Source organism: Megalobrama amblycephala, linkage group LG23 (genome assembly GCF_018812025.1).
Source record: "Megalobrama amblycephala isolate DHTTF-2021 linkage group LG23, ASM1881202v1, whole genome shotgun sequence".
In the NCBI taxonomy this organism is placed as follows: Eukaryota; Metazoa; Chordata; class Actinopteri; order Cypriniformes; family Xenocyprididae; genus Megalobrama; species Megalobrama amblycephala.
In genome coordinates, this window is record NC_063066.1 from 1,963,189 (window position 1) to 1,988,002 (window position 24,814).

General features: G+C 36.9%; 3 protein-coding genes across 4 annotated transcripts; 1 reads left to right on the forward strand and 2 right to left on the reverse strand.

Moving 5' to 3' along the window:
• Nucleotides 1-433: 433 nt before the first annotated feature.
• On the reverse strand, nt 434-7,375 carry rnf103 (ring finger protein 103). Its single transcript, XM_048176353.1, has 4 exons — nt 6,788-7,375; nt 6,571-6,710; nt 4,797-4,912; nt 434-2,647 (listed from the first exon to the last, which is right to left on the reverse strand). The coding sequence occupies exons 1-4, from the start codon at nt 7,011-7,013 to the stop codon at nt 1,201-1,203; spliced, it is 1,929 nt and encodes a 642-aa protein (XP_048032310.1). The 5' UTR covers nt 7,014-7,375; the 3' UTR covers nt 434-1,200.
• A 2,283-nt stretch (nt 7,376-9,658) lies between these two features.
• mxd3 (MAX dimerization protein 3) lies at nt 9,659-17,202 on the forward strand. 2 transcript variants are annotated; one of them, XM_048176630.1, is made up of 6 exons: nt 9,659-10,025; nt 10,617-10,719; nt 12,484-12,513; nt 12,606-12,720; nt 13,751-13,916; nt 15,877-17,202. In XM_048176630.1, the coding sequence occupies exons 1-6, from the start codon at nt 9,956-9,958 to the stop codon at nt 15,990-15,992; spliced, it is 600 nt and encodes a 199-aa protein (XP_048032587.1). In that variant the 5' UTR covers nt 9,659-9,955; the 3' UTR covers nt 15,993-17,202. The 2 variants fall into 2 exon arrangements, with proteins under 2 accessions (XP_048032587.1, XP_048032588.1); XM_048176631.1 differs by lacking the exon at nt 9,659-10,025 and adding an exon at nt 10,066-10,158.
• Nucleotides 17,203-19,662: 2,460 nt separating this feature from the next.
• Nucleotides 19,663-24,403, reverse strand: prelid1a (PRELI domain containing 1a). Its single transcript, XM_048176760.1, has 6 exons — nt 24,250-24,403; nt 23,546-23,667; nt 21,525-21,750; nt 20,972-21,085; nt 20,466-20,544; nt 19,663-20,386 (listed from the first exon to the last, which is right to left on the reverse strand). Exons 2-6 carry the CDS (start codon nt 23,635-23,637, stop codon nt 20,265-20,267), a joined length of 633 nt encoding a protein of 210 aa, XP_048032717.1. The 5' UTR covers nt 23,638-23,667; nt 24,250-24,403; the 3' UTR covers nt 19,663-20,264.
• Nucleotides 24,404-24,814: the final 411 nt, after the last annotated feature.

A 24,814-nucleotide genomic window follows, 5' to 3' on the forward strand; every position in this document is an offset into this window, starting at 1 on the left:
TCTACAGACACTCATGACAAAAAGTTATTAAAAGATTTTTGAACTCTTGTTTTATACTGCGTCAACAAATTTGACGGCGAGCACGCCAAAATGGATATGCGGCTGTATCTTTGCAAAGGTTTGTTGTATTGACACGAAACTTGGTACATGTCATCACAGGCATGACTTGAGCGTGCATGCAGAGTTTCGTCACAGCGCCACCTACTGCTCAGAAGTTATAAACCATGTTATTATGTTATAAATGCTTTAACTGATGTAATTTAAACAGCTTTATCCTAACCTCATGATCACAGAGGTCCACAAATATTTCCTTTTCTGTGGCTTGACCCCGTAATTGCTGCTTGCAGCTATATTTATTTAGGTATTTGCATTGTGACTTTGCATCAGGCACTAAAATGGTAGTGAATGGACAAAACTGAGTGGATCCACAATGTAACACAGCTGAGAAAGTTGGACTTTATTGAATTGAACGTCATTACAGGTATAAGTTCCCAAATCACTTTTAGAAGTCAAAGGGGTAAAGTCTGTATTAGTGTTAATGGCGAAACGCTGTTCAAAAATAATAAAAACTAACATGCTCCAACAAGACAATGACTTAAATTGCAGATGGAGCCATGAAGATTTGCATGTCAATGCCAAAGCCATTTTCAATTCTGCACAGGGCATTTTTATTCAAGTTATGTAAAGCTATAACTTCTTTTCCAAAAAATAATATCATATGCACATGCCCAGAGTGTTAATCCTTTATATAAAGACTCCTCAAGTCTTCACTTCCCCAATGACTCAATCTTAGACAGATTATTCACATTTGGAGACACATTGAACACAAGATGAAATTCTCAGGTACAGGAACGTATGGATTTTTCTTCTTGTCTCACTGGGATTTATGAAGAGTGCTACAACAGAAACTTTACCATTCAATATTTTATCATTTTAACTCTTAAAATCTATTACTTTTTTAAATCCAAGTACAAGGCATTTGACCCAAATCAAGTTTTTTCCCTTTAAAAAATAAGATTCAAAAAAATATTGGGAAATATGCATTTTAATTAAACACTGTGCAAGTTAAAACCACCAACAGAAACCCCAGGAGCCAATGTTATGAATCTAAAGACTAAAGATGAACACATCAAGTCGTTTTTCTTTTTTTTTTTTTTTAAATAAGTGCCAGAAGCAAGACGTAAACGAATCACATGAGGGCTATTCCGGTTCCAGTGGTTGAGTCGCACGTGGTCTCGCGGGTCTTTTCTTGTACGACGGCCACCGGCACACAGGGCAACAGTGCCGCCCACCGGCCAGCCAGACCACAATGCACTGCTGGTGGAACACATGGCTACATGGTAGACCCATGACGAGGCAATCAGTCTCAAAGTTCTCCAGACACACGACGCACTCGGTGCAGTGGAGCATCCCACAAGGCCACTGAGACCAATCAGTGTCCGGTTCCTCTCCACCCGACTCTTCTGACTGCGTTGCAGCCGGACACCCGTAATCAAGAACCTCGTGATGCGCTTCCTGCTCCCCGCTGGAGTCGCCGTTTGCGTTGGTCGTGGCCGTTTGTCGGTTGGGTCCCTCGGGTTGTGCGAGTCTGAACTTCCAGGTGGGCAGGTTCTTGATGTAGTCTGTTGGAACGAGCGGGTGAAGCCAGAGATCTGGGAATGCCAACCTTTCCAAAAGGAAGTTAGGATCGTCATCCCAGTCTGACTCAAAGTTCTGGAACGAGGCGATGGGATGCACTAAGTAGCTGGTGTACCAATCCCAAAGACTCGACAACCACTCCAGGTTGTTGGCGTTTTGGTCTTCATTGCTGCATCTTCTCTTCTTCTCGAAGTAGTCGATGAGAAGGCCGTGGGCTAGGTAAGTGCTGAGGAAGAGAGCTGGATGAGAAGAATAGAAGGTCCAGTCGGCTCGGACCCATGAGGCGATGGTAGTGGTGTCTGCGTAACGCAGAAGTTTCAAGCTGTACTCGTAAAAGCTATCCAAGTACGGAAGCTGCAGAAAACCAAGGATGGGCAGCCAGGAAATGATGAGTAGGGAATTATAAGTTCCTAGAGTGCTGATTAAAACCACAAAGCGCTTTATGGTGGCTCCTTGCGTGATGAAAAGATCCATCCAAGCCATTAGATTGACCATGACTAAGCTCAAAATGAACAGGTCATTGACTTCTGGCTGCACGGAGCGAAGGAACGCGTCCATGGCGTGCAGGGAGATGAATTCCCCAGTGCTGTTGCCGTATCGGTAGATGCCTTCTGGTGTTTTGAGGATGTATGAGGGCGTTTGCTGCACGCCAATCTCCTCCAGACAGGTGGTGTTGTCCCAGTTGCGCACGTCGACGAAGATGAACTCGATGCGCCCTGTGAACTTGATGCTGAGCGCTGAGAAGAACGCCGGGGGCTGAAGGAGTCTGGCGAACAAGAACATCTTCACCGGTTGCTTGTCCATCTGATACCAGTCGTCCATTAACTGCTCGGAGAGGCGGATGGTTTTGATGCGAGATGCAACGTGAGAGGTCATCCATTTGAAGATGTGCTCGGTTTCGATGCGTCTGCCGTTGTACTCCTTCAACATGACCTTCCCTTTGGAGGCATAGGTCTGCGGGACGGACATGATGAGGGTGGACTTCATCCAGCCCCGCTTATGGCAGTACCTGAGAAGGGGGAATGACGAAAAACATTAAAATGCCTTTTTTTCCTATAAATTTGTGAATTTAAATAATTTATATATTTCTTGTGTAGATGGGAATGAAGGAAGAAAGTCGGATTTAAACTTAGTTAATGAAAACTATGATGAAAAATGTTTATCAAGGAGCTTAAAGGGTTAGTTCACCCAAAAATGAAAATTCTGTCATTTATTACTCACCCTCTTGTCGTTCCACATCCGTAAGACCTTCATTCATCTTCAGAACACAAATTAAGATATTTTTGATGAAATCCAAGAGTTTTATTTTTATCTCTCATAGAAAGCAACGTAATTACCATCATTCATGGTCCAGAAAAGTAGTAAAAACATCGTTATACTAGTCGATATAGTGCTGGGCGTAAACAATGTATGAGAATGACACAGAAGAGATTGTTGAATAAAGTCCTTATTTTTGTTTTGTTTTTGCACACAAAAAGTATTCTCGTCTCTTCATAACATTAAGGTTGAACCACTGTAAGGTTGAACAACGATGAGTACCTTTCTGGACCTTGAAAGACCGTAATTTTGTTGCTTTCTATGGGCGATAAGAAACCTCTCGGATTCGAAATATCTTAATTTGTGTTCTGAAGATTAACGAAGGTCTTACGGGTGTGGAACGACATGAGGGAGAGTATATTTCATTTTTGGGTGAATTAACCCTTTAATTCCTGTGAGTAAGACGAGACGATGACGAGGCGACACCAAGGTCATTAAACGGTAACAGCATTGACGGAAAAAAACGAGATTAAAATGTAATTAAAAAAATAAAAACTTTATCAAAATCGCTCTTTGTTTGTGTCAAAAAAAAATTTGTTTGTGGTTGCCAGATATCAAGAGTTTGAAATCCCTCAATCGGGGCTTTTCTGTTCATTTTCTACCCAGTGTTTTAATTAAGCCTAAAGTATAGTTCACTTTTTACGCGTTTGCGAGGGTCAGCGTACAGGGCGTGAATTTTGTTTTCAGAAGAGTACTTGTACGCACAGGTCGCATTTAATTTCTTTTGCAGTAATTAGTTTATCCACAAGGTGGCAGCCGTGCCCTGGGGGCGTCGATTCACAAGGTAGTCAAAGAAAAACTGCATAAACAGAACAGAGCGGAACTCATGCGAGCTACAGCGACAATGGAGGCCTACATAGATGAGAGATTGTGTGAAGAGGTTAGAAAGTACCCTCGTTTGGAACTATAGCTTGAAAGAATACAAATATATTTAGTTTTTACATGAGATTGATCAAAACTGTGCATGCGTCGAACACCTGTGTACGCGTACGAGTCTAATGAAGTATACTTCCCAAGGCTGTGCGTTCAACTGACACTAGCGTTCGCGTAAAAAAGTACACCCAGGGGTTTAATCTTTGCAATCTGGCAACCATGCGCACGCGCTCTACACTGTGGAAGAAGCGCTGATGATCTGAAAACACAGACAAACAAATTAGACGGAGTTTAACGATCTCCATTGAGATATTCTGTTTAAATGAAAGTGTCGTCCAGTCGGTTTCTTCACGAGCCGCTTGTTGAGAGTAAATCTACGACCAAACCTTCTGCGATGAACTGTAATAAATCCAAACATGATCTCACATATATTGTTTGCAATTGTGGTTGATGAATGTTTTAATAGAAAAACATCAAAGTAATTTGGAATTACTTTTCAGAATGTCTGAGTTTTAACTTTTGAGAGACGTTTCTTGTTTTACCAGTTTTCATAATGTAGAGAGTGTGTTCATTTATATGATAAATAGCCTATTACATATTATTTGACACAGGACTAAGATATATGATCATTTGACCAGTTTATCACATGGCAAAATCTGTTCATCTAGTCATGCTGTTTGTAAAAAATACTTTTGAAAAATATGTTTAAATAAAAATACATAACATTATCTAAAGTATCTGAACTTTGCACATTTACCATTATTATCAGGACTTCTTCTGTGGAGAATACTGTATATTCACAGATTGTTTTAACACCTTTTGTAATATAATGATGATTGGGTCAGATGTTAAACATACACTGCATTTCAGACATGCCATACTCGGTTGATCGGCTTACAGGAATGTGAAAAACAGCTTTCTTTCAGTTACTAGAAGAATACGGCTAACAATGTTGAGTCGTTTCTTACCTCGAGTCACTGGAGCAGTTGAAGGTGCCGGTTCGAATGCCAAACTGGGAAACTTTCTGCACCATTTTGCCCCAGTTGGCAGTGCTCAACAGAGGATTTCTGTCTTGGGCTATTACCTAAGAAACAGAAAATGATCTTTTATATTCACTTTCTATTTTATAGTTTATATACACTAAAATACACATCTCCAAAAGTATCGTTCATGTCTGTTTTGTGTGACACATTGAGGATTAACGGATCATTTGCAGCAGAAACTGATTCTAAGTTTGTTTTGACTCTCACATTTGAATATGAGAACAGGATAGAGACGTTATATTCCAGTGAAATGAGTAGGTTGAATAGGCTGAGGTTTCAGTTTCTGTTCTGCCTTAAAATAGTTCAGATAAACATGAAAATTTCCTTATTATGTAAACATTGTTTTTTTGCCATCCGGATGGGATGATCAAAACACAGATGGAGTAGATCAAAGCTTCAGTCGTTTCCTCTTCATGGTTCAACATCTCATTCAGTAACGTTAGACGGTTTTGATTTATATGCTGTTTAATGTTTGATGGTCGTGTTATTTATGTGCATCAGCAATGCTTCTTTCTGCTTCTTCGCCCGTGTTTTGATCCGGAGATTCTGTACTCTTTCAGAAGATGCATAATAGCGCCCCCTACTGCATAACAGTGGGACATCGCATAAAAACTGCTGGATGGAAACGCCAAGATGCGCATAAAGACTCTTTGAGTCTGATAATTTTTATATGATAAGAAAACATGCACAATCTACATTGTGAACACATTTACCAAATAAATTCCTCAATGTGCGATCGCTGCACAGCATCTGAAACGCTGTTTTGGTCGTTCTGAAATGCTATCTTACACGACTGCATTCCCAAACAGCAGCATCCACCTCCGAAAGATAACACGATTATTGTGTTTTGTCTGCGCACAATTTATTATATACGAAAATTATTCATATTAATTATTATTATTATTAACTTAAACATTTTATATTTGACTGCAACATGCCCTATAATGACTGAACTTTTTCTGATTATTTGTTATTGTTCAGTAACACTAAGGCTTCATTAGTTAACATGTTAATTCATTATTACCAAACTGACAATGAAAAAATACTTTTATTATAGCATTTAAAATAGCATTTATTAATCTTAGTTAATGTTAATTTCTAGTTAATGTTTACTAACATTACTAAAATCAAAAGTTGTAATTATTATTTAATGGACCTAAAACTAACAATGGTCAGTTGTATGTTTTAACTAATATTAACAAAAAAAATAATACATTCTGTAACAAATGTCTCAATCTTAGTTAATGCATTAACATACGTTAAAAAATGATACCTTATATTGTGTTACCTGTTCTTTATAATTCTTTTGCACTTTAATTTATTTGTGTATAGCGTTATTGTGTTTAAACGTTCAGAGTTCTTTTTGTTATAAGAAAAAGAGTTCTTAAACCTGGTATACTATGACAACACTGTTTTTGCAACTTATTACAAAACCGTGATAATACCGTATACCGCGATAAAAGCTTCAGCAATTATCGCAACATGAAAATTTGATAACGTCAAGTTAAATTAGCAACTTTGGATGGAAACATAGCTGATGGAAGGGAAAGAGTTAAAAAACAAACAAATAAGCTCCGCCCACGCGAGAAAAAGTAACGCAAAAGTAACGCGATGGATTACTTTTTTTCAAAAGTAACTTTCCCCAACACTGAATGACAGATTTTTGTTTGAATGTTTGAGAAACAGGATCAATACTAACCTGAACTAACCAGATACCATCTTTAGTGTCTTCCACTAGTTCATAAAAGTGCATTTCTCCGCTGAAGGTGGTGCTGGAGTCGGACCCGGTCTGCTCCTCGTTCTTCAGAGCGGAGTACAGCTCGCCCTGCATCAGCTCGCCTTCAAAAGCAAACACTGATGATTATCATGATCAACATGAGTTACAGAAGCACAACAGGTCGGCTGGAGATCATTACCCGAGTTTTCCACCAGTTCCCTCACGTCCCTCTTCTCCGCCAGCCCGGAGTATCCCAGTCCCCGGCACTCCAGGATGGTTTTGAGCTTCTTGAAGCTCAGTGTCACCGGATCCACCAGCTGGGTGGCGAAAATCCCGGTCTCGTACCAGACGATGGCTTCAAAGAACCGAGCCAGGATGAACAACATGAAGAAATACAGGAGCAAAAAGAAGAGTTTCCACCACATTTTCTCTCAGACGTTCGCAGTTCAGTATTATGAGGCACTGACGCTTCTTTATAAGCCGAAACCGTCCAACAAACTACTTCCGAAGCAGCTAAGAATCGTTTCCATCGTATTATATAATTATCCGGAGGAGAAACAGCAGAACAGCTTCAGAAGGCCAGTGTTGCTGCGCGCGCCCGACTGACTGACTGACCGACCGCATCTACGAACATCTACTGTCGCTTCATGATTTACTCCACAAACTGCGACACCGATGATTTAATCGCGATTCTGGAGAATGATGATGTTTCTGTGTGTGATAGTTGTGTTGTCTGTAGGCTCTGGCTGATGATCAGCTGGTGCGCACAACAAACTGACGTCACACTCTCATTTCCGGTGCAGAAACGCGTTCTGAAAATGGTGAATAATATTTTCATGATCTATATATATTAAAAAAATGTTGTTTCATAAATTTCTATTTTAAAAATAAGTTATGAAAATAAGCCTTCTGAAAATATTTCATGTAAGTTAATAAATGAATATTATATTTTTATTTTTATCGAAATATTTTACTATTTTTAGCTTATATTTTTATTTTTAGACTTAGCTATTGTTTTTGTTTTTAATTGTATATATAGTTTTTTAACTTTAAGTCATCATTAAAGTAGCTTCAATAAAAAAAAGTGTCACAAAATAAAAGTCCTCCTGGCTTCTGTTTTTGTCCTTTTTTGTTCTAGTTTGTATTAAATTAATCACTTTATCTGTTTACATCTGCACCTTTATTCTAAGCTCGAGTGCACGTATCTGATTATAATGGATCGATTTATTATTTATTTTGTATATGTTAATGAATATGTATTTTAACAGAATAAATCGTTTTAATTCATTTATTTTTTTTAAATATTTCTACTATTTCTAGTTCATTAAATTGTAAATACAATTGTTTAAAAATATGTTTGCAGTCATATACAATTCTATGCCTGTTTTTGTTTGCTTAGCATCGAAACACAGTGTCAAAATAAAAGTTCGCATTTTGTCACTAAATGTCATTAAATTGTAAATATAAAAATATTTAAAAATATTGCAGTTGTATACGATTTCTTGCATGTTTTTGTGAGGTTCTTAAGCATCGAAACACAGTGTCAAAATAAAAGTTCGCATTTTGTCATTAAATGTCATTAAATTGTAAATATAAAAATATTTAAAAAATATTGCATGTTTTTGTTTGCTTCTTGAGCATCGAAACAGTGTCAAAATAAAAGTTCACATTTTGTCATTAAATTGGTAAATATAAAAATCTTTAAAAATATTGCAGTTTTATTCGACTTTATGCATGTTTTGTTTGCTTCTTGAGCGTCGAAACACAGTGTCAAAATAAAAGTTGGCATTTTGTCATTAAATTTCATTAAATTGGTAAATATTAAAATATTAAAAAATAATGCAGTTGTATTCGACTTTATGCCTGTTTTTGTGAGGTTCTGGAGCATCGAGGTAAACAAATGATCGAGCACCTGCTCTAAGTTGAGCTGGGATATGCGCATATTACTTTTTTCTCTGTTCTTGAGCATCGAAACACAGTGTCAAAATAAAAGTTCGCATTTTGTCATTAAATGTCATTCAATTGTAAATATAATTGTTTAAAAACATGTTTGCAGTTATATACCATTTTATGTCTGTTTTTTGTTTGGTTCTTGAGCATGCTCCACGCATTACGTAATCACGTTAGAAAGGTCACACGTGAGTACCGCAGTAGGGCGGAAAACTAATTTTCTCCTCCAACTTCAAAATTGTCCAACATCGTTGTTTTACCTTTTTTTGTAAAGGCCGTTTGTCTTTGTATGTTCACTTTGTAAACACTGGATTGGTATTTCCGCCTACGTCATGCGTGACCTTTCCAACACGATTACATAATGCGTGGCGCATCACAGAGCAGTGTAAGACAAGCATTTGTGGTTAAAAAGTATATAATTTTTATTTCTTTTAGAAAAAGACCGATGGTAAATTGTAAATATAAAATATGTTTGCAGTCATATACCATTTTATGCCTGTTTTTGTTTGGTTCTTAAGCATCGAAACATACAGTGTCAAAATAAAAGTCTGCATTTTGTCATTAAATTGTAAATATAACATGTTTGCGGTCATATACCATCGTATGCCTGTTTTTTGTTTGGTTCTTAAGCATCGAAACATACAGTGTCAAAATAAAAGTCTGCATTTTGTCATTAAATTGTAAATATAACATGTTTGCAGTCATATACCATCGTATGCCTGTTTTTTGTTTGGTTCTTAAGCATCGAAACATACAGTGTCAAAATAAAAGTCTGCATTTTGTCATTAAATTGTAAATATAACATGTTTGCAGTCATATACCATTTTATGCATGTTTTTGTTTGGTTTTTGAGCATCGAAACATATAGTTTCAAAATAAAAGTCCGCATTTTGTCATTAAATTGTAAATATAAAATATGTTTGCAGTCATATACTATTGTATGCCTGTTTTTTTGTTTGGTTCTTAGGCATCAAAACATACAGTGTCAAAATAAAAGTCTGCATTTTGTCATTAAATTGTAAATACAAAATATGTTTGCAGTCATATACCATTTTATGGCTGTTTTGTTTGGTTTTTGAGCATCGAAACACAGTGTCAAAATAAAAGTCCGCATTTTTGTCCCGTGATCACTCAGTTTCAATAGTTTCATTTCACTTTAAGGGTTCGGGGACAGTAAAATTTGCCCCTCATCTCTAGCATAAGTTGTCCTCGGCTTCATTTGAAATAGTAAAGCCCGAACACTAGTGTAACGCGACTTGTTTTTGTGTCAGATGAGGGAGCGGTCGCGTGAGCGTGGAGGAGGGCGTGACGCGTCTGACGCGTATGACGTGGCCAGCAGTATCAGCCGAACTCTCGTCTACATTTCAATAGACCCGTTTCGCTCTCGGCGCTTCCAAAATAACATTGTTTGTTAGAAATGGAGGTAAACACCTGCAACATCCAAGTGCTTCTGCAGGCAGCTGAATATCTGGAGCGGAGGGAAAGAGGTATTAGACGCGTTATTTCCTTCTCATATTGTTTGCATTGAAACCGAAGCCGTTTCGGACAGTCTGCTGTTTTCGTGTGTTTTCTACACGTTTATTAATATTTACACTAATTATTTTTCCATGCAGGTTCTGGGTGTGTTTTCCTTGTTGCATAGATTTATTTGTGTGTTTGTAGAGTGGCGAAAAGAGCGTTTATTGTTGATATTATTGTGTTTGGCTCTGTGACCTACATTTCAGTTCTGTATTGTACACAAAGGCGCGAAATCGTCATCGATTTGAAAATGTAGCAGCGCTGCCCGTTATTCTAAAGCGAGTTACATTGTATCAACACGTCACGAATAGAACCGTATAGTTCGAATGGAACGCGCTGATTTCAAAAATTATATCAAGTAGTTCGATGGCGCCAAAATCAGAAAGCGCTCGCACAGCTGATTTGATGAGATGCTGACATCTCTCCCTGCATCTTAGACGTGTTTTTAGATTTATAATCAGTCAGATGTCTGTAAAATAACTTATTTTAAGCATGTATCTTAAATAAAAGGAAGTATGCTGGGTTATCGATCACTCATGTTATGTATTATATATTTTCAGAGGCTGAACACGGTTATGCCTCAGTTCTTCCGTTCTACAGTAAAGGGGTTTCAGATAAGAGAAAAAAGCAGAAATCAAAGAGTCCTTCACCCGGGAACAGCAGGTGAGTGTGACAGCACTGCTCGTTTCAACATCATTTTGTTGTTGTACAACAAGATTCTTGATATTTAGAAAATATTTAATTCTGTTGTACACCGATTCTTCACTTCTGCTGTTTTTATGCGAATGAATGATAGTTCAAAGGGATAATTCACCTATAAAAGACTTATGTTGTGTCCCAAATGAAGCACTATACACTGTGCACATAATGTAGTATATACTGTCTAGTATGTGAGAGTTGAGTGCATGAAGTGTCCAAGAATTCGGATATTTGTAATTTTCAGTGTGAACACTATTGACACTATAAAACAAAGAATATGCACTCAATTTGTTCATCCTCACATTCCAAATTTTAATTTTTGGGTGAACTATTATTTTAGGAAAGGTCAATAGTAATGTCTAATAATAGACAGAATTGCTGTCCCACAAGCAAAAAACACATTTAAAAAGCATCTGAGTATTCAAATTTGAGATGTTCACTAAGATCCTTCTATTATCTATTGAATCCCACAATAATATTTAAAATATCAGTAAGATTAATATATATAAAATCATCATTTATTGTGTATTTTCAATTGGCAGGTGTCTGTCCTGAACCCTGACCCCTAAATTTCAACTTGTGAAAATGATATTAAAATCATTTTTCTATTTTCTTTTTTTTTTTTTTGCAATTTTTTTTTAAAGTTAAATTCTTTAAAAAAAAATCTTCTATAAAAATTTCTATTTTTAAATCATTAAATTTTATGTAAAAAAAAAAAAAACGTGCCCAGCATGTTAATGTCACTACCGGAACAGTGTGTGTTTGAGTCTGATTTTAACACGCATGTTTCTGTGTCTCTCCCTCTCACAGCCTCTCTTTCACAGCAGATAGATCATCATTCTGAGTTAAATGTGTTCAAAAGTCTGAAAATCTGTGTGCAACTTTAGGGAACGTCACTAACAAACACCTTTTTCTGCAATTAAACAAACTATTTTGGGCGTTATTCCATAAAATGTAGTTTTTGTGTGTGTTCAACTGTTCAGAACTGAGCTAGATAACCATGTGCTGATTATCATCTTTGAGCGGCTCAAAAGTGTCTAAAATTGTCACTACCGAAACTTCACCACATGTTTCAGTAGACATCATTGTTCTGGTAGTGACAAAAGGAAACATAATCATTTATTTGGGGGAAATAAACTAAGTTTTAGTATGTGAGTTAAATTGTATCATGTGATGTGTCACTACCAACACATTACTGTCACTACCGAACATGTGCAGTCACGACCGAAACATGAGATGATTTGTCAAAAATAAAGTATATTGATTTATCATTTAAGATGTTATTATAGTGTTTGATTCAAACTAATGAATCCTTCACTTTGAAATCAGTTTGATAAACTTTATGACTTTTACAAAGAAACATTGGATTCAAAATACAACAAATCTCATAAATCACACTTGAAATATTGTTAAAATTGTAATTGTTATTGATTTACCTGTAAAAATTTTTTTTAAAAATAGCAAAAAATATCACATCACAATCTTAATAGGTCAATGTGACTCTTCTTATTAAATTATTTATTATTGTGTTTCGGTAGTGACAAATTTGAGGAAAACTTTCTGAAGATACAATATGAGAATTAACTGTACGATTACTAGAAATGTGTACCATGGTATTATACAATTTGCATACATGCAAAATTTGTGGAAAAAGACACATTTGTTTCAAGTCGACTCTGAAGCAGTTCTGTAGAATGGCCCATATAAAGCTCTCTGTTTCTGTTTCAGGTCTGTTCACAATGAGTTGGAGAAACACAGGTAACACAGTTTTATTCTCATTCTGTTCAATGACGCAATATCACTGTAATATTGAGTGTGTGTTGTGTTAACGTGTGTGTGTGTGTGTGTAGGAGAGCTCAGCTGAGACACTGTTTGGATCAGCTGAAGCAGCAGGTTCCTCTGTCGTCTGATTCATCGAGGAACACAACCCTCAACCTGCTCAGACAAGCACAGCTGCACATCAAGGTGAGCCGGATGAACGACAAATTCACAATCACGATGAACCGATCAACCCATACAGATCGTTCATAAACAATACAGATTATATGTATGTCAGAGAACCTATATTTATCTAAAGTTTTACTTCTGTTTTTCATCTTAATGTCAGAAAAAATATATTTTAAAGCAGAAGTAAAATGCAAAATAAATTGACAGTGTAATAATTTAAAATGGAGAACATGACAAGGGAGTTTATCAGTTTTGCATAAACATAATCAGTTGTTTTAAACCACAATTTGAAGGGAAGGTTTAGGTGTTTATTGGGCAAAAGAGTAAAGTTCACTGGAACAAAAGTACATTGTCAGGAAAGTATCAAACTAAACAGTGAATATATTTGTTGTTGTCTAGAATAGGTTATGAAACACCTGAGCGTCTGACAGCAAATAATGTGTTATTCTGCCCCATGAATTTCTATGTTTTTATGCAAAAGTTATACTCTGGTATCGCAATCACTCGCAGAGGTATTTCCACACACATAAGTGATCATTAATAGTGAAATAAATAATAAATGAGCATGCTGGAGCATCATCTAATGAACATGGGCAACAGACACAGTGACTCGAACACAAAAACATTATGTGGAGCAGTTTTCCAGCATTCTTCAAAATATCTTGCTTTATGTTCAACAGAGGAAGGAACTTCAAGCAGGTTTAGAACAACTTGAGAGTGAGTAAATGATATTATCGCTTTAAAACGATATTTATTCCCGACATGCGCTCAAGGCTGTTTTAGTTCATTAATGTAAAGTTACGTTACATCTCTGGGACTATTTGAGTGTGTAATCCATGAGACGACTGGTGGATTCGATGTTACAAAATCTGATTGTAGTGATAACAAACAACAGAACATTTACTATGAATGGTTTGGAGTCTGCCAGAAAACTGAGCAGCAGTCCTGATTGATCGATCAGAGAGATCATGTGACGCATGTGGTTTATGGGCACAGAAGAGGTCGAATGAGACAGAAGGTTTGACCGTGTGTCTCTGTGCGACGGCAGAAGCTGCAGGAACAGGACGAGCGCGCGGAGCTGCTGAAGGATCGTCTGCGCTGGGAGCAGGAGCAGCTGCGCACACGGCTGGAGAAACTGCAGGGCGGTTCGGAGAGGATGCGCAACGACAGCCTCGGATCAGCCGTGTCATCTGAGAGATCCGACTCCGAGAGAGGTGAGAGATGGTCTTCATTTGAGCTTTCAGGGTCTACATTCTATTTAGGGCTGTCGATTTAACATGTTAATTTGGTGTGATTTAATTATGGAAAAAATAACGCATTAAAATTATTAAGTACATGATTTAGGGAAATGACTGTGTGATGATTAGAATGCAGTTAAAATGCCACTAATATTCGAGAGATGAGGTCAAAAATGCCCCTGTGTAGATTTTGAACTTATATTTATATCATATGATATAGTTTAGCAATATCACACAAGCAAGAGTGCTGTTTTTTTCCCGAATATCAGCACAATTTCAAATGTGATACTGATTTTATACAAGTTCAATAAACAAGAAGTTACATTTTAGACTCAATATTCCCTGTTTTTGCAATTAAATAGTTCCACAGCGAATGAATCCACCGTTCCTAACGAATCGAGTGAGTCAATGATTCAACGTCTGACAGTTGCTTCGTTGATATTTATATTAGGGATGCATGATATATCGGCCACCATATCTGTATCGGCCGATATATGTTAATTTTTAATGTTATCGGCCTGATAAGAAAATTTGGCTGATATATTAAAGCGATAAATAATGGAGACAAGTCTGATCAGCTGAGGCACTGTTCACTATGATGATTTTGAATTGCTTGAAATATGATTGAAATCAATTCAAAAGTGCAACATTCTACATAATATTATAATGAGAACATTATAATGTGTTTTGGGATGTGATTTTTTTTTTTTTTAATAGTGAAACTTTTGTTTTTTTTAATCAGGCTTTCAAAAATTCTATAAAAATTTTGATTTAGATTTATCAGCTAATATATCGGTTATCGGCTTTCAAATATAAAGAGTTATCGGTTATCAGTATCGGCCAAAATATTCATATCAGAGCGTCTCTAGTTTAAATGAATTGGTTGAATGAATGATTCAATGACTCACTCATTAAGACAGTGACTTGTCGCCACCTACTGGTGGTTTTAGTTTCATATTTAAAGTGTAATTTCATTTTTCATTCATATTCATGCCACATCCTCTGAGCTGCATTAAACAGTCTGTGTAAATATGCATAAATACCACTTCAGCTTCTGAAAAACATAAAGGTTATTGGCATATTGTAGCCTTAAAAGTTTAAGTGTAATAAATTTGATTTTTAAGCAAAATATTTCCTTGCAAAGCTACTTTTTGTAATGACTATTTTCTCATGTAACACGATAATGACTTTAAATGATCTTTTAGGGGTAATTTCTGATATGAATGAATGATTATGAATAATTTGCAATTTAAGCATACCGTGCACATTAAGATTTCAGCACATCAAGTAATTAATTAGATAAAAAAAATGTAACTCTAACTTGAGAACACTTAACGTCACGTTTACCTCAGAAAAGCCGTTCGATGGCCATAAACTCAATAGTTTGAATATATATATATATATATATATGCACTATATTGCATATTCATTGTATTTTTACTTGTTCTTTAATATTTAATGTATGTTTGAATAAATCTCATGTTTTTGTCAGGCACCATTTAAATGCTAAAAAGGGGATGAAACATAATTATATCATTAAAAATGTATTATAACATTATTAAAAAAAAAAAACTTTGTGTAATTTCAGATAAGTAGACTACAAATCAGTTAAATTTAACCTTTAATATTATAGTGATGTCCAACTGTGGTTCCCGGTATAATTTACAGCATTAGTTGAGATTAATTTGCCATGAACTGAACTCACAAGCTTTTGAATCAGAAGTCTGTGTCAATGCCCAGCCCTAACTGATAGTGATGCATAATGTACTAAAGAAGGCTGTCTGTGGATTTAAGAACAGCCACAAGGGGGAGCAAACACTCCTGTAAACTGACAGAGAGGTTCTTGTTGAAGACCAAAATATGATCTCTGTTCGTACAGTCTTATAGTTTGTGTTATCATGTCTATTGATTCTCACGAGTCTCTCGATCGTTGCAGAGGACGTTGAGATTGACGTGGAGAGTATGGTGTGGACGCTGGAGTCCGACGGTCTGGGCTCGTCTCACGCCGGCATGGACCACAGCTACTCGACCTCTGACCACACCTGGTTATGACCGGCCCAGAGCTGGTGTTCAGAGGACGAGGGACTCCAAACCAACATGTTCGATGGGCTTCACCATCACCGCCACGGAGCAGCCTTATGTTTCTGACATTCTGAACCATCAAACTTCATCTAAGCATGACTGGAATTGATTTTGTGTAGTGTACTCTTTACACTCGTGGCATTATGGTGCTCTAGTATGCTATACACTCGCGAGATTCAAGTGCAACGAGTTTGGTGATGCTTTATTTCCACAGAATGATTTATTTTTCCTTTTTTCCCGACTAGTTATGATCATATTGTAGACGCTAGTTGTGTTCACTTTAGGGTCGGCCTGCAGTACACATCGGCTTGCACTTAAATCTTTTAATACCCGGCTTATTTAATTCTGAGTTTTGATACGTTGCACAAAGCATACGCATGAGCACTTGCGATGTCTCTTTAGATGTGTGTTGTTCTTTTCAGGTTTGATAATGTGTGAAATTGCAGATTATGTCAATGCATTTCTATCAACCATTTAATACTGGTATTTTTAACTGGGGAGGCTAATTTAAAGGTTATGCTGCAATTCAGAAGGAAAGAACGCTTTCCTGTGCATTTGGGTTTTTTGAGTTTGTTATTGGGTGAAGGTACAGTTGAGTTGAAAATGATCTGGTATCTGTATCGTCTTGACGATTCACTTGTAGTTCATGTTTTTTGTTTTAGTCCTGTGCTTCGGTTCACTCCGGTGAATTGAAGTTGGTGCTATTATAACACCCAACAACAAGCTATTATGCCTAAAAAACAGAAAACAGTGAAGTGTTTTGTTTTGTTTTGTTAAATTTGTACAGTGGATTTTCAGCAGTTTAATCCCCCTGAGATGTGTTAGTCTGCTCATGTTTTTAGTTCACACCTTTAAACTGCAATTCATTATGTTGGTAGTATTGACAAAATACATGGGCTGTATTTGCGAACTGTTCAGTATATGCTCATATCAGTCATTTATGCAAACTATTATGAACATGCCTTTGTTTTTAGATGTTTGTACAGTAATTGTGTTGATGTACACAACAGGATGTACATTGTATATACAGTTCTGAACACCAAAAGCCTTATGAACTATTCGTATGTCATTGGACCAGGAACACCTTTGTATTTATGTCTCTCCTTGTACTCATATGTAGCATTTTATTCTTTTTTACAGACATAAGCATTTTGTACAAATAAATATTTTATGTATTTAATATGATTTGTCACTATGTTTGTAACGCATTAGTGTGCAGTGGAGTTGCACGATTCTTGATAAATTGAGAATCTTGAACTAGAAACAATAACGTAATTTACTAGAGGTTCTGATTAATTTAAGTCACTTGTCGCCACCTACTGGTGTAACGATGTAATTGATGCAATCTTTATTTGAAGCGTCAAGTCACTTTCAAAGGTGATTTACTCCATTTTGATCACTACTGTATACACTTAAAAAGAAATTGTAAAAGTTAAACACCGTTTTGCACTGAAACGGTAATATACCATAAAAACAATGCATTCTGGGTAATTGTCATTTTTGAGAAAGTATCCTATAGGTTACTTTCTTGAAAACGACAAATAATAGAAATATTACCCAGAATGCATTGTTTTTACAGTACATTCTGTATATTACAATGCATTCTGGGTAATATGTCGTTTTTGAGAAAGTAGCCTATAAGCCTCTTTTCTTAAAATGACAAATATTACCCATAATGCATTGTTTTTATGGTATATTACCATTTTAGTGCAAAATGGTATTTTACTGTGTACATTTGTTTAGTTTTTTACAGTTATTTTTTAGAGTGTAAACATCATTTTTTATATCTGAACTTGAATCTATTATCCATGATTTGGGATAATCTGAATTATTTTAAGGCAGAAAGATCAAAACGCATATCTGAATGTCTGAAGGATCGGATTTGTCGTTTAAGGGTACGTTTACATGACAACGATGTACTAAAAACGAAACGTTTTTTTCTTTGTACAGATTACTTTATCAAAACTATCCCCGTTCACACAGATCTGCGAAAATGACCAAAACACTGTTTTACGCAAAGACAAGTAGTTGGCGATGTCACTTTGTAAAAAAAAATATTACGCAAAAGATGCATACGCACTCTTGCTAAACGCACATCCACCTTATTTTTATAGTTTACTGTACTTTGATATTCTTCACATTATTTCCCTATAGCGGCTAATAAATCAGAAGTCTCACATATTCACAGAAATACCTCAATTGATCCTTCGCCAAGAGTTTGATTGACAGGCGATCTAACCAAACATAACGCCGAATCCGCCATTTTGTCCGATAAAGCAGTCAGGGGAGTTAGCAGATTAACATAGGTGGACTTGAACTTGAAAAGTGGTGTGTATTGACGTCTTTCCGCGATTGAATCAACATTCCTTCTGATGTTCATTCATGTTTATTTGATGCTATACATGAACTAGCAGGAAGAGATGATTGGTTCACAAGCCGCCTGAACTGATGCGCTAAAGCGACACATTCAATGTGTTTAATGATTAAAGAGCCACAAAACTGTATTGAATCTACATTAAATATATTTTTTTGTGTTCTCATTTGTTCAAATAGCAAAAGGAAAATCTCCACAACTTTCAAAAGAGGAAAAAAATAGATGTCAATTTGACCGTCACACCCACACTGCGTTTTTTTTTTTTTTTTTGTAATTTGACGCAAAGCTATAACGCAAAGTATGTTATATATGTACATAATTTAAAAAAAAATGAAAATATAAAAACCTGCAGGATTAACAATGCTGATCGACCGTTAAAACGCGTCATCAGTTTGAAAAAGGCCACGTTGATAGACTAAATACGTAATACGCATGTGCATGTCTTCACCGTTTTCACAGATTCGCAATTTTTGCAGTTTACACGGAGATGTATAATTTTCAAAAACTTCCACTTTGAAACCCGTTTTCAAAAGTTTGTGTTTTCAGACCACCAAAATGCTGTTGTCGTGTAAATGAACGGTCAAAACGCATAAAAAGTTTTCCGTTTTTAGTTGAAAACAGTTTCGTGTAAACAGCCCCTTAGATCACCTCAATATCAGACCTCAACCCTGTTATCAAACCTGCCGAGAACATTTTGGTCTCTTTGAAAAAGCTTTTAGTTTAATTTCTGAGGAAAAATGATTTATCGGTGAACATCATTATTGTTTAAATTCCTGTTCCTCATAAACGTGAATCAGAATAACTAATTTCTCACTCTTGCGTCTCTTCTCTGATGACGAGGGCGGGGCAACCTGTCACTCACATGAGATCCACCAATAGCAAACCACAACCATCAAATCAATTCCACACGGATAAAATCAAGCCCCGCCCCACATTTGTTCTTGTTTGCAAAGCAGTTTCAGCACAATAGGGAAGAAAAGACTATTGCGAATTACGTTTCATGACTTGTTTAGGCCCAGTTTCACAGACAAGGCTTAGATTAAGCCTTAGTTCATTTAGGACATTGCTTTTAAAAACATGCCCTAAAAAAACATTACTGGTGTTAATCTTGAGACAAACTTAAAACAGCTCAACCATGCATTTTAGTCTGAGACTAGACTTAAAACTGAATCCGGGGGTTAGTGTTACAAATGCAAATACAAATAAAAACAATGGCACAGATTCATAAAAATAGTGGTCACAGTGCAAATGAAATCACACAATATGTCAGATAGATAGAAAATATTTATTGGTGGTAACTGCTGATAAACAATTGTTAAGAGCTATAAAACATACAAGCTATCTCACCATTTCACTTAATGCATTTCTTGTTTCAAACACTCGACATCTGACATTCTGAGATATCTTTAACACTTGTAATCGGACATTGCCGTCTATCCACTGCAATCCTTTCTGGCATTTGCTCTCGCGTGCCGAAGATCAGGCCCTTCTGAGGAACTCTACGACTGCTGGAATCGTGGACCATGAATGATAGAACTTCAATTTGAAGCAGCGAATCACATTGCTAAACAAGGCAGATTACAGACCTCAGCAAGAGTGAATATGAAGATTCAGAGAGACAATGATGGAAGAACAACAAGAAATTAATTTAGCAATCAAAAAAAAAAAAAAACGCAAACATCTCATGTAAAATCAGACTTGATGAAGCAGGAGGAGGATGTTGCTGCATTAAATCGAGTTTACAGGAGAACTTCAGTCAAAGAGCACATTGGTTTCACTAAATGCATACTGAGAATGTCTCGTATCCAGATGTGTCATGTGATGGAATGGAGCGACACGGAAGCGCTGGGAGAGTCCTGCTGTGTTCATCATACATACTGCTTCTTCTGAGCTTGAGACGCCAAATCCTTCGCCTTCACTTTAGCAGCGAGCGCAGTTTCGCGAGCCTTCACGGTCGCGGTCTCTGCCAGCGTTCGTGTGGGAGTTTCACCTGCACGGGAACGAGATCCAGCTTTACAACAAATCTGATTAAACCATTAATCAGCTCCTGCATGCTGGAACCATCTTACCTTGCATCTTGGCCAGGACATACTCAAAGCCTTTCATGGTCTTCGTAACGCTGCTCTTAAACCGGGCGAGACCGAATTCCTGAAAATGGGATAAAGCACTTTGAAAACACTTCTGCTGCCTAAACAGCTGTTAGATATAAACACACACATGATGAACGTCTTCTGCATCCATCCAGACTGTTATTCAAATGTAATTAAAGGATTAGTTCACTTCAGAATTCAAATTTCCTGATAATTTACTCTCCTCCATGTCATCCAAGATGTTCATGTCTTTCTTTCTTCAGTTTAAAAGAAATGAAGGTTTTTGAGGAAAACATTCCAGGATTTTTCTCCATATAGTGGACTTCACTGGGGTTCAACGGGTTGAAGGTCCAAATGTCAGTTTCAGTGCAGCTTTATGGAGAAAAATCCTGGAATTCTGAAGTAACTAAACATTTAAACCGAACACTGCGTTCTTCGAAATCAACATGAGCACATGGTGCACACACTTCCTGTCACCCGCTGACCTGAATAGCTCTAGAGAGGCCGTACAGGTTGGAGGAAATCCAGGCCTCTCTCTTGATCTCGGTCCAGCTGTTGTTGTCCGGGTTCACTTTGTACACACAACGCTCTTCAATACTCTACAGACAGAAAACACTCAGTTAACCTCCTGATGTTCATGCCTAGTCAGACCAGTTAAACATGAAAAATCTTCTCTGTATCAGTGTTTCTGAACTCCATCTTGAGTTTTCTTCACAATGTTCCTCATTTAAATAATTAATGCGCAGAATAAAGGGGCGGGGCCTGGTTGAGTTAGTCAGTAGTGTGTTGAAACTGGCGGTTATGGTAAGGGGCGGGGCACTTCCCAAACACCAATCACAACACACTGCTCCAGCCGACCAATCAGAGCACATTGTGCTTTTCAGAAGGAGGGGCTTCATAGAGACAGGAACTAAACAGAGCGTTACTGACAGACTGGGAAGAGAGGAGCGTGTGTTTTTTTGTGTGAAAAATATAAATGCTTGTTTTCTTGTGGTTTTGGGGTGCGATATCAAACATGTGAGCGGGACGGAGGCGCACCATCACACGTGCGTGGCTGATGTTCCAGGTGAGGGTGGTCATGGTCCGGCCCTGAGGATCCACTACTGAGTCCTCAATGATGTAGGCCTTCTGGGCCATGTGAGCAGGCAGAAACTTCTCCGCCCAGCGAGGAGCTCTGCTGGTTTTGGTCAAGAGACGTCTGGAAATCAGACAGTTGTCCGGAGTGACTTCCCGAAATATGATGTCTTCCGTTAAAACATGATTACTGAGGAATACAAAATGAAGAATGATATGAAATTAAATGTACAATGGTTATAAGACAATTATATGGGCCATTCTACAGTGGTTCAAAGTCAGAGTTGGAAATGTCTTTTTCCACAAATTTTGTATGTTTGCAAATTGTATAATATTCAAGGTACACATTTCTAGTAATTGTACAGTTAATTCTCATATTGTATTTTCAGAAAGTTTTGGAATATTTTTCATCTTCCCAAATTTGTCACTACCGAAACACAATAATAAATAATTTAATAAGAAGGGTTACATTGACCTATTAAGATTTTGTTTACATTTACCTTGTAAATGTATTTTTTGCAATAACAATTACAATTTTAACAATATTTCAAGTGTAATTTATGAGATTTGTTGTATTTTGAATCCAATCTTTCTTTGTAAAAGTCATAAAGTTTATCAAACTGATTTCAAAGTGAAGGATTCATTAGTTTTAATATACATTGATCCAAACACTATAATAACATCTGAGCTGATCATTCAATATACTTTATTTTTGACAAAACATCCCATGTTTCAGTCATGACTGCACAGTTTCGGTAGTGACAGTAATGTCACATCAGATAATTCTAAAACATACTAAAATTCCAATTATTTGCATAACTGCACTAAAATTCACTTTATTTCTCCCAAATAAACGATTATGTTTCCTTTTGTCACTACCAGAACAATGATGTCACGACTTTCCTGATCAGAAATGTAGAAGTGTGTTAAAAGTCTCAATAAAATTTGAATACTTAAAGGTGCCATATAATTGAAAATTGAATTTACCTTGGCAAAGTTAAATAATTGGAGTTCAGTACATGGAAATGACATACAGTGAGTCTCAAACTCCATTGTTTCCTCCTTCTTATGTAAATCTCATTTGTTTAAAAGACCTCCGAAGAACAGGCAAATCTCAACATAACACCGACTGTTACGTAACAGTCGGGATCATTAATATGTACGCCCCCAATATTTGCATATGCCAACTCATGTTTAAAGCATTACACAAGCCAGTATTAACATCTGGATCTGTGCACAGCTGAATCATCAGACTAGGTAAGCAAGCAAGAACAATAGTGAAAAATGGCAGATGGAGCGATAATAACTGACATGATCCATGATAACATGATATTTTTAGTGATATTTGTGAATTATCTTTCTAAATGTTTCGTTAGCATGTTGCTAATGTACTGTTAAATGTGGTTAAAGTTACCATCGTTTCTTACTGTATTCACGGAGACAAGAGCCGTCGCTATTTTCATTATTAAACACTTGCAGTCTGTATAATTCATAAACACAACTTCATTCTTTATAAATCTCTCCAACAGTGTGTAATGTTAGCTTTAGCCACGGAGCACCAACAAACTCAGAATCAAATGTAAACATCCAAATAAATACTATACTCACATGATCTGATATGCTGCATGACAAACACTTTGTAAAGATCCATTTTGAGGGTTATATTAGCTGTGTGAACTTTGTTTATGCAATGCATTACAGAGTCGCAAGCTCGGGCGGGGAGCGCAAGCATTTAAAGGGGAAGTGCGCTGAATCTGCGCATTTATAATTATGCCCCAAAATAGGCAGTTAAAAAATTTAATAATAAAAAAAAATCTATGGGGCATTTTGAGCTTAATCTTCACAGACACATTCAGGGGACACCTTAGACTTATATTACATCTTGTGAAAAAGCATTCTATGGCACCTTTAAATGTGTTTTTTGCTTGTGGGACAGCAGTTTGCACCGGTTATGTAGAATATGTGTATGTGTGTTTTATTAGTACCTGTAAGGATTGGGGTATCTCTGCCAGAATGCCAAAAACACTTGGTCCCACGAGCTCTTCAGAAAGCCCGCACAGCTGAAATACTTCACCATTGTTCCCTCTCAACCTGCTTGTGCTAAAATCTGAAAGGACAAAAACAGACACTAATTGATGACTAAAGAGTACTAGCTAAGACAGGGAAAGAGTGGAAACTCATAATTATGGTTAATTAGACTTAATCTATGGCATGAGCTGATGTCTCAAGCCCTCATTAGCTACACACATGTCACATGACTGCTTGGGTTCAGAAAAATACTATCTTAATCTCCACAAAGGCTGTGTAGAAACAGCTCAGTCGGATTTAAGAAGATCTAGAGAAGAATTCCACTGAAACCATAATCAAATAAGCCATCTAGACAAAATGTGCTGAGACTGTGATGCCCAAAATGGAGCTGACTAGATTTTGATGCTGTTCAGATACAGTTACTGAGTTTAGAGAAGACAAACCTATACAAACACAGAATTACACGCTTTAATGCACACATGGACGGCTATGGAAGCAATTAATAGATCATTTATATTATTAGGAGCAGTAGTAGTCACAGTTCATTGATGAATGTCTGCTAGCTTGCGGCTAACGCATGTTTACTCTTTCTGAATGAATCTGCTAATGCTATCTGCTCGCGCGACAGCAATCATTAGCATGAATGTGAACGAGCACTTACCAAAGTAAACAGACTGTGTCTCTGTATCAGGTGTTCCTCTACTCTACATTTCGCGAACACTCGTGTGTCTCTCGTCTACATGACTGACGTGACTGTACGTGACAGAAGAGAGGAAGGTCATGGTCAGTGACGACACTTCCGGAAGACCAGCCGAGTTACGTGGAGCCCACCTTAAAGGATTAGTTCACTTTCAAATAAAATTTTCCTGATAATTTACTCTCCTCCATGTCATCCAAGATGTTCATGTCTTTCTTTCTTCAGTCGAAAAGAAATTAAGGTTTTTGATGAAAACATGATTATTCTCCTTATAGTGGACTTCAGTGACCTCCAAACGGTTGAAGGTCAAAATTACAGTTTCAGTGCAGCTTCAAAGAGCTTTAAACGATACCAGACGAGGAATAAGAGTCTTATCTAGAGAAACGATAGGTCATTTTCTAAAAAAAAATGTAAATGTATATGCTTTATATAAACAAATGATCGCCTTCCAAGTGCTTCCGCCAAAACCACACTTTCGTATTCTTCAAAACGCTTACGCTGTGTGTCCTACACCTTCCCTATTCTACTT